At 38.6% G+C, this 9,830-nt stretch overlaps 1 protein-coding gene across 1 annotated transcript; it reads left to right on the plus strand.

Annotated features, from left to right (window-relative positions):
• The first annotated feature begins 350 nt into the window (after positions 1–350).
• Positions 351–5,311, plus strand: LOC115199569 (T-cell receptor gamma chain C region C7.5). The gene is made up of 4 exons (XM_029761907.1): positions 351–354; positions 3,494–3,799; positions 4,119–4,205; positions 4,891–5,311. The coding sequence occupies exons 1-4, from the start codon at positions 351–353 to the stop codon at positions 5,025–5,027; spliced, it is 534 nt and encodes a 177-aa protein (XP_029617767.1). The 3' UTR covers positions 5,028–5,311.
• Positions 5,312–9,830: the final 4,519 nt, after the last annotated feature.

Genomic DNA, 9,830 nt, shown 5'->3' on the forward strand with positions numbered 1-9,830 from the left:
CAACATACTGACTCAACTCTAGCCACTTTAATAATGGAAAAATTTATGTAATAAATGTATCACTAGCCACTTTAAACAATGCCACTTTATGTAATGTTTACATACCCTACATTACTCATCTCATATGTATATACTGTACTTTATACCATCTACTGCATCTTGCCTATGCCGTTCGGCCATCACTCATTCATATATTTTTATGTACATATTCTTATTCATTCCTTTACACTTGTGTGTGTATAAGGTAGTTGTTGTGAAATTGTTAGGTAGGGTTACTTGTTAGATATTACTGCATGGTCGGAACTAGAAGCACAAGCATTTCGCTACACTCAAATTAATATCTGCCAACCATGGGTATGTGACAAATAAAATTGTATTTTATTTGATAATAACCTGTTCCAAGGACGTGAGGACTTACCATCCCCACGTTGAAAGGACAAAGACCACCTACAGAACTAAGCCAACCTCAGCAAGAACCTAATGAAATTGGCATCGAATTTCAATGTGAAGGCCTACATGCCGGAAGGATGAATTTCGACTATGCCAGCCAGAATATAGCATGAGCTTAAAGTATGGCAACTTGGTATGAACTTTTGAACTCTTATTCACTAAAGAAGTGCTACCCACTCCGCCCGCTAAACGTGGGCTAGGAAAGGATGGACAGAGTATCCATTCTACCACGCTCCAGTTCACCAAGAGACATTCTTCAAAGGACAAACCGGCCTTCCATCGACAACCAATCTACCGAAGCGCAGCTCAGAGTAAATATTTATTGCATTCTCCTTTTTCAAATGGGCGGTAATTTAGAATGCATAAGATACTGCATTTACGAGAGCATAGCTTCTCCATTTGTTCCTTAGTCTTCGCACTCTTTCACTCATACCCCCCCCTTCCTTTGTGTAACCAGCCGCTAAATCGTCTCCATTCACCGGGTCCATCAAAGTATGATTCATTCTGTGTATATGTAATTCTGTGTGATTAGTTAGGTATTTAGTAAATAAATAATTAAACCAAATTTTGTATTGCTGATTCAACTTGTTAGCCAGGGTTCATGAATATAACCAAGAATTTACAACTTTCAGATGAGACTAAACAAGGTGACGATTAAATATTGACTGCTATTCATGTAAAAGATTACTAGGTCTTTAAGAGTTTATTCGGAAGATAACAGCTCTATAAACGTTATTTCATGGTGCCCCGACTTTCTACTTAATTATTTACCTGATTAGCTTAATCAGGTAATATTAATTACAGAGAAATGATTTTATAGAATAGCATGTCATATCACTTAATCTGGCATAGCCAAAGACACGACACACTCTAGACCCAAACTGTTACAGACCTATATCCATCCTGCCCTGCCTTTCTAAAGTCTTCGAAAGCCAAGTAACAAACGGATCACCGACCATTTCAAATCCCACCGTACCTTCTCTGCTATGCAATTCGGTTTCCGAGCTGGTCACAGTTGCACCTCAGCCACGCTCAAGGTCCTAAACGATATCATAACCGCCATCGATAAAAGACAGTACTGTGCAGCCGTCTTCATCAACCTGGCCAAGGCTTTCGACTCTGTCAATCACCGTATTCGTATCGGCAGACTAAACAACCTTGGTTTCTCTAATGACTGCCTCGCCTGGTTCACTAACTTTTCCTCAGAAACAGTTTAGTGTGTCAAATCGGAGTGTTGTCCGGAACTTTGGCAGTCACTATGGGGTGCCACAGGGTTCAATTCTCGGGCCGACTCTTTTCTGTGTATATCAATGATGGTGCTCTTGCTGCGGGTGATTATTTTATCCACCTCTACGCAGACAACACCATTCTGTAAACATCTGGCCCTTCTTTCGACTCTGTGTTAACAAACCTCCAAACAACCTGCCATCTGTTTTGTCACCAAAGCCCCATTTTCTACCCACCACTGTGACCTGTATGCTCTCGTTGGCTGGTTGTCTATACATATTTGTCGCCAAATCCACTTGCTCCAGGTCATCTATAAGTCTTTGCTAAGTAAAGCTCTGCCTTATTTTAGCTCACTGATATCCATAGCAACACCCACCTGTAGCAATTGCTCCAGCAGGTATATTTCGCTGGTCATCCCCAAAGCCAACACCCCCTTTGGCCACCTTTCCTTCCATTTCTCTGCTGCCAATGACTGAAACGAATTGCTAAAATCACTGAAGTTGGAGACTGATATCTCCCTCACTAACTTTAAGCATCATCTGTCAGAGCAGCTTACCGATCGCTGCAGCTGTACACAGCCCATCTGTAAATAGCCCATCCAACCAACTACCTACCTCATCCCCATATATGTTTTGGTTTTTCTGCTCTTTTGCACACCAGTATTTGTACTTGCACATCCTCCTCTGCACATCTATCACTCCAGTGTTAATTGTGAAATTGTAAATACTTTGCCACTATGGCCTATTTATTGTCTTACCTTCTTACTTCATTTGCACGCACTGTACACAGATTTTTCTATTGTGTTATTGACTGTATGTTTGTATATCCCATGTGTAACTCTGTGTTGTTGTTTTTGTCACATTGCTTTGCTTCATCTTGGCCAGGTCGCAGCTGTAAATGAGAACTTGTTCTCAACAGGTCTACCTGGTTAAATAAAGTTGAAATAAATAATAATAATAATAATAATAAATAGTTCTGTAAAAAAAAAAATATTAAAGCTCAAGAGTTATGCTTAGATATGCAGAGAAACATTTACATTTTTTGGATTAACCATTAAAAATGCTAAATTTAAAGATGGGGGGGACTAGCTACCTCGGAAAACCCCCACCAACCCCCCACCACCCCCCATCCCCCACATCCACCCCTCCAGGCTATCCTCACAGTGCAGACTACTTTTTGAGAAGGGAATTTTCACTGTGAAGGCTCGAATTTGGCTCTGGCACGACACTTTATGTGACAGGTAAGATATCCATTCCTCTGATTTTCAACAGGTAAACAAAGCAGTAGTCCTTAATAATTCATATTTAATCTATAGCTCTAATCACTATCCAAAATCATTTTGAAAACATCTGCAGTATTGCTCTGCAAATATGCACTATTCATGATTAATCGATGTTAGGGAAAAAAATTAAGTATTTGAAAGTTTGTTAATAGTCTGTACAATAGATAATTCTGATTTTCAAGGAAGCCATATGAACATTTTACAGAATATTGCATGTCCCTACTCTTAGAGATATACACCCTCAGTTAAATTAATGATATAAATGTAAAGTAATTTGACATAGAGCAAAAATGTTGAACCGTTTACTTAATTAAGAGTCTTACGTTTTAAATGATATTGAAAGTTATGATTTACATTGAAATAATATATTCCATAAAGTATAGTTGTTAAGGAGAAAAATGTAATTAATTGTTCACTTGAATATAGATAGTACAGCTGGATAGAAAACAAATAATGTGGGACATCACGATTCATTTTGTGTGTGATGTCCCTTTAAAGAAGTCTGTAAATCGTATTATTTCTCTTGAAAATTAGACAGCAATCAACGAAAACCCAAAGTGACGGTGTACCCAGCGTCCAACTCTGAGTCGAATGGGAAGACCACCCTGCTATGTCTGGCTAGAGACATGTTTCCAGACTTGGTCAAGATCTCATGGAAGATTGAGGATGCAAACGGCGGAAGAATGGAGGTGTCCAAAGCAGAGACGGAACAGCTGGAGCAGAGGGAGGAAGGACAGACGACCAGTATGATCATCATTGATAAAGAGAAGACGTACAGGAACAAATACGTCTGTTCTGTGGAGCATGAATGGGGCGCTCAACAATTTGACATCCCAAAAGGTAAAGCCAGTAATTGAAATAGTTTTACATTAGTATGTAGGCCTATTATGTTTGTCATATATCATTATTAATTTAATATGTATGTACTATATTTATATGATTAGGTTATCATGTATTCAAGCATGTAAAAATGACATAGGCCTATTAAAAAGAAAGTACATAAAAATGTGACACACAATTGGCCATTGCATAGGAATGTTGTGTAGTTAGTTTTGCAAGTTAAAACAAAACACCTTAATTTGCGTAACAATTATCCCTGACAGTAGCCTACATAATATTCTGAAAGCATATTCTTTAATATTATATTTTTCCATCTCAGTCTCAAATAAACCAACTGAAGATACTCCACCAACCTGCCCGTTCAGAAATGACACGCAGGAGCCACTGACTCTGCAGTTTACCGAAGGTAAAATTCATGTATATTTCATGCAGGGTTGGGGTCAATTCAAAACAAAAATAAAAAAAGGGAAAAAATTTAAATATGAGTGGTTGGATAAATTAACAGATTTAGACAGGTATTACATCCGATTGCGCTTTGTCGCCATTCCACCTTGTGAGGAACGCATTCACGGTATAAACGCTGTTTATGGCTGCTCAATTTAAAATGACCTTTAATTAAGGGCGCTTTCACATATCCTCTTATGATCTGGATCCAGGAGCGTTTAGTAGCCTACCCTGATCCGCGCTATAAAGCATGTGTGAAACACAAACTAACCCGGGCTGAAACGAATATCTTCTTATGAGGATAGCGTGAGTAGCGGGTCCAAGATCCAAGACCAGAGTACCAGGAATTGTGACAGTGGCAGAGCGAGTCGAATGGAACTTTTTTACCTGTTGCACTCGCCAAGGTCATGTAAAATGTTCGTATTGTTAAAACCTCCTAAGTGGAGTATAGCCGACAAAACGCGATTGGATAGATAATCTGATCACGGTTTATAGGCAAAGTGCCCCTTAAAGGCACGTGTTTGCCGAGATGCCATCCATGGTAAATGTAGCATATGTCGGCTTAATAGGAACATGTGTTTTTAAACGGCAATCCCTGTAACCTGCATGCAAATTGGATCCCAGCCTTACTCTTTTCTCTTCCCCAGATTCCTTCCAGTCAACGTGCAGTCTGAACCTGGCCTCTGTGGTTTACACAGTGATGATAGTGAAGAGCATGGTGTACTGCTGTGGGCTCTCTCTCCTGCTGCACCACAGGATTCTAGGAAGAGGACGCAGCACCTGAAGACCTCTATGAGGAAAATCATTTATGTGCTTTTTTACATTGATACAATGTTGTTTTTTACATTGATACAGCTTGCATGACATTTTCCTTGCCTAACACAGCCTGCTCAAATTAACCAAGTTGATCAAAATAACCATATTATTTTAGATGAGGATGGATTTAATAATCGCTGCCTTTATGAACAAAAAGTTGCAACAACAATGGTTCTGTAAATGATTGTAAAATACATTTTTTACAGTTCCGTGCTGTTTTCTATGAATAAAGGTTACGTAAAACCCCCAAAACATTGCATCTCTTTACTATAAGATCATCTATTCATATTTAGGAAAATGTTATTTAATTGAATCTCATCAGAAGCAGAACAATATTGTAAGTTCACCAATTATCTGTTTTCAACTTGTTTGCTTCAATGTGCATGTTCCCGACGCAGATGTTGAGCCTAGACTCAATAGTGGTGGGATAATATGGTTAATGTTTCTTTGGTTTTTCTAAGGACATGTGAAATGGTAGTTACTGGAAACAAGATATAGCTAGCTGCATAACCACAGCTCGAGTGTGTGATGAGTTGGTTATCCAAAGCTGCTGGATGATTCATTTTGCCTTGATCTGTTTTTACCTCTATTTGTGGGTTTGGCTCCTGCCATCAAATTGAAGAATATGACAGCGATGGCAGACGAGTCCATAATGGTAGTTTATGGTTCTTGCATTTGTAGAATTATAAATCTATGGCAAAACAAACTTTTTATACTTTTGTTTATGTGTACGTTTTACCTTGAAACAATCAAATTAAATTAAATCAAGGTTGGAGTGTTTCATTTGTTTTTAACATATATTTTTCAAGGAAATTAACATTTATCAAGATAAGTATTTTCCATGTTATTGTAATGTTATTACCATTTATTTGGTGCTTCAATGTAAAGTGCTCCCGAAATGTCTTATTAATTGTTTTCTTTTCTCTACATCGAAACTATGAAATAACACATATGGAATCATGTAGTTACCAAAAAAGTGATAAATAAATCTAAATATATTTTATATTTGAGATTCTTCAAAGTAGCCACCCTTTGCATTGATGAATTCATTGCAGCACTTGGCATTCTCTCAACCAGCTTCATGAGGTAGTCACCTGGAGTGCATTACAGTTAACAGGTGTGCCATGTTAAAAGTTAATTTGTGGAATTTCTTTCCTTAATGCATTTGAGCCGATCAGTTATTTTGTGACAAGGTAGGGGTGATATACAGAGATTGCCTTTTTTGGTAAAAGACAAATCCATATTATGGCTAGAACATCTCCAATAAGCAAAGAGAAATGACAGTCCATCGTTACTTAAGGGAAAGGGGGATACCTAGTCATTTGTACAACTGAAATGTGTCTTCCGCAACACTCTAACCTTTAAGAACTGAAGGTCAGTCAATACAGTTTCTTCAAGTGCAGTCGCAACAACCATCAAGCGCTATGATGAAACTGGCTCTCATGAGGACCGCCACAGGAAAGGAAGACACAGAGTTAACTCTGCTGCAGAGGATCCGTTCATTAGCGTTAACTGCACCTCAGATTGCAGCCTAAATAAATGCTTCAGTAACAGACATATCTCAACATCAACTGTTCAGAGGCGACTGCGTGAATCAGGCATTCATGGTCGAATCATATTAAACACTATTGTTGCACACAGTGAGTCCATGTAACTTATTATGTGACTTGTTAAGCACATTTTTACTCCTGAACTTATTTATTTATAATCAATTTTAAATTCAGGCTGTAACACAACAAAATGTGGAAAAAGTCAAGGGGTCTGAATACTTCCCAAAGGCACTGTATATCTATCTATTGTGTGTTTTGAAACTTTTCATCATCCTCATTACTTGCATTAAATGCCTCCCTCAAGTGTCACTAAATGTACAGAGTGGTCCAAAATGATTGGCACCCTTGGTGGGGGGGGGGGGGGGGGGGGGGGGGGGGGGGGGAGTGGGGCGGGGCGGGGCGGGGCGGCAGGTAGCCTAGTGGTTAGAGCGTTGGGCCAGTAACCGGGGAGAGACTATATGGACACCCCTGGCCTGCAAAGCTATGATTTATGTCACGCAGCCAAGTGAACATATCACACAGGGTTATGACAGCTAAGGAGGGTCGGTATTTTTGCATTGTTGTGTGCTCGATTTTATACCTGTCAGCAATGGGCGTGTCTGAAATAGCCAAATCCACTAATTTGATGGGGTGTCCACATACTTTTGTGTGTATGTATGTATGTACTTTTAACCTTTATTTACAATGACGGCCTAGGAACAGTGGATTAACTGCCTTGTTCAGGAGCAGAACGAAAGATTTTTACCTTGTCAGCTCGGGGGTTCGTTCAAGCTACCTTTCAGGTTACTGTCCCAACGCTCTAACCACTAGGCTACCTGCCGCCCCATAGTATACATATAAACACTAGGCTACCTGCTGTGAAGTTATTCTACTTCACAGCAGCTTCAAGAAGATTTCTAGCCTTTCTAGCATTTCTAGCCTACTAAAATAGTCTGAACTTCATGCGTCTTACTCGACAGCATGAGGTTGGTGCCTGAAACTGATCATTGTAATCTAGAGTAGGCATAAACCATTACTGTAAAGAAATACAGCATGTTAGAATAATTTTTACAGGAGGCTTCCAATTACAGTTAATAACAGTATTTTTTCATAATGCAGTGCAATCTACAGCCTTAATTCTGTAAAACACATGTATGGTATTATACTGTGCAGTTTTTTACTGTTGAAATTGCAGAAAAGTATTCAATAAATAAAATGACTGGCTAAAATCCCAGCCTATAAACTTTTATTTTTTCCTGATTCCTTCCAGTCCATGTGCAACATTTTTTTTGTCCTACTTTATTGTGAGCCATATCTTTCCATGTCTTCCATTAACTGCATTGAAATTAATTGCAGAACTTTTAATTGTGTATATTGTGTTTCCCTCTTTAAAATGTACAATCACATTTGACTTTTGATTGTGGGAGCTACTTGCTGCAGACACTTGAAAGAAGGTTAAGTTAAGGTTTTCTGAAAAATAAGGAGAGCAAATATTGAATGTAGTTCCTTATGATTTAAATTTAGACTGTTTTATGAAAGTTGCACTGCAATAGGCCTATCTGTCACAGCGGTACATTATTTTCACTAAATCCGTCTTTGATTTACACAAAAATATTTCCAAAATATTAATGTGACCTATAACTTATTAAATATGTAGTCTCATTATTTCTAAATATGCATCATTATCCAAAATAATATTTAGTAACTTGTCATGTGTGTAATGAAGTGTAATTTATTTCAAGAAATTTGAGTTCGTTTTCGAACATAATATTTAATATCTTAATTCAATTATTTTATTAATTTACCATGAATAATTGAAAATCCAGATGTTATTTTTCTTTTAATGAACTAAATGCTGAGTGCTTATTGAGCAGACCAATGAGTGAAATCATTAATTTGTGCTTTTTACATTGATACAATGTTTTTCTTTGCGTAACACAGCCTATGTATTCTCCTTGCTTAACACAGCCTATGCAGTGTGCAAAGTTTCTTAAAATAAACAAATACTTTCAGATGGGGAAGGGTTTAATGATCGCTGCATTCGTGAAAGAAATGTTACAGCAAACTTGGTTCTGCAAAGTAGCCTATTGTAAATGTTGTACTGTTCCGTGCTGTTTTTTTGTTGTTGAGGAAACTGTCACCATAATAGAACATAAAGGCTACTTAACACCCCCCCCACCACCCCCCCAACGTTGTATTTATTTTCTATAAAATTATCTATCATAAGATCCCTCTTTCTCTGGTTTTAAGCTGTTTGCTTCCATTTGTGTTTCGAAGCAGGTGTTGAGCCTACTCACCCAATAGCAGTGCGAAAATGTGGTTAATATGTTTCTTTGGTTTTCTAATGAAAGGTGAAACGTAGTTACTGGAAACAAGACATAGCTGCATAACCGCAGCTCGATCGTGTGATGAGTTTTGGTTATTCACAGGATGATAGTTGTTACATTTTTTTGGTGGGTTCATTTTGACATTTGCATTTGAGTCATTTAGCAGACGCTCTTATCCAGAGCGACTTACAGGAGCAATTGGAGTTAAGTGCCTTGCTCAAGGGCAAATCTATAGATTTTTCACCTAGGGGTGTGTTCGTAAATTCGCTCTGGCTATCTACTCAGATTTCAGAGCATTCTCGTCTGTGTGCCAGATCGCCTAAAAAATGATGCATTTACGAACGCTCAACACCTGTTGAATATGGCCGGAGTCGGTAAAGGTCGACAAAAAAACGTATTTAAATTGTTGCCAGCACCATAGTTACAGTGGCTAACATGAAAACAGCCTAACCAGCTCTGCTAGGTCGAGTACAATGGTCAGAGAGGTGTTCTCTCATTTATGTCTGGAAGTAGCTAGCTAGCAAGCTAGCCAACGTTACCCAGTTAGTTTGGGTGCTTGACTGCCATTGTGTGGTCAGAACACTCGGTTCAACTCTACTCCTCGAGCGTCTGAACGCTCCGAGAGGACCGGAGAATCTGACAACGCTCTGAATTTACGAACACCCAGTGCGCACACAGAGTAAATTTACAAACGCACCCCTAGTCGGCTCGTGGACATGCATAAGAGACATTTCGGTTACTGGCGCAACACTCTTTTATTCAATCAAATCAGATGTTATTTGTCACATGCGCCGAATACAAGTGTAGACTTTACCGTAGCGTGAAATGCTTATTTAACAGTACTTTCCCAACAATGCAGTTAAAAAGTAAGACAATTAGCAAACAGATAAAAAGAAAATAGCAGCATTTAGGCCT

This window comes from Salmo trutta, chromosome 9, assembly GCF_901001165.1.
Source record: "Salmo trutta chromosome 9, fSalTru1.1, whole genome shotgun sequence".
Classification (NCBI taxonomy): Eukaryota; Metazoa; Chordata; class Actinopteri; order Salmoniformes; family Salmonidae; genus Salmo; species Salmo trutta.

Excerpts from the sequence above, each read along its gene's own strand:
- LOC115199569 (XM_029761907.1), top strand. Across the intron at positions 3,800-4,118 it reads ACAATTTGACATCCCAAAAG|TCTCAAATAAACCAACTGAA; the intron begins GTAAAGCCAGTA and ends TTTCCATCTCAG. Across the intron at positions 4,206-4,890 it reads GACTCTGCAGTTTACCGAAG|ATTCCTTCCAGTCAACGTGC; the intron begins GTAAAATTCATG and ends TCTCTTCCCCAG.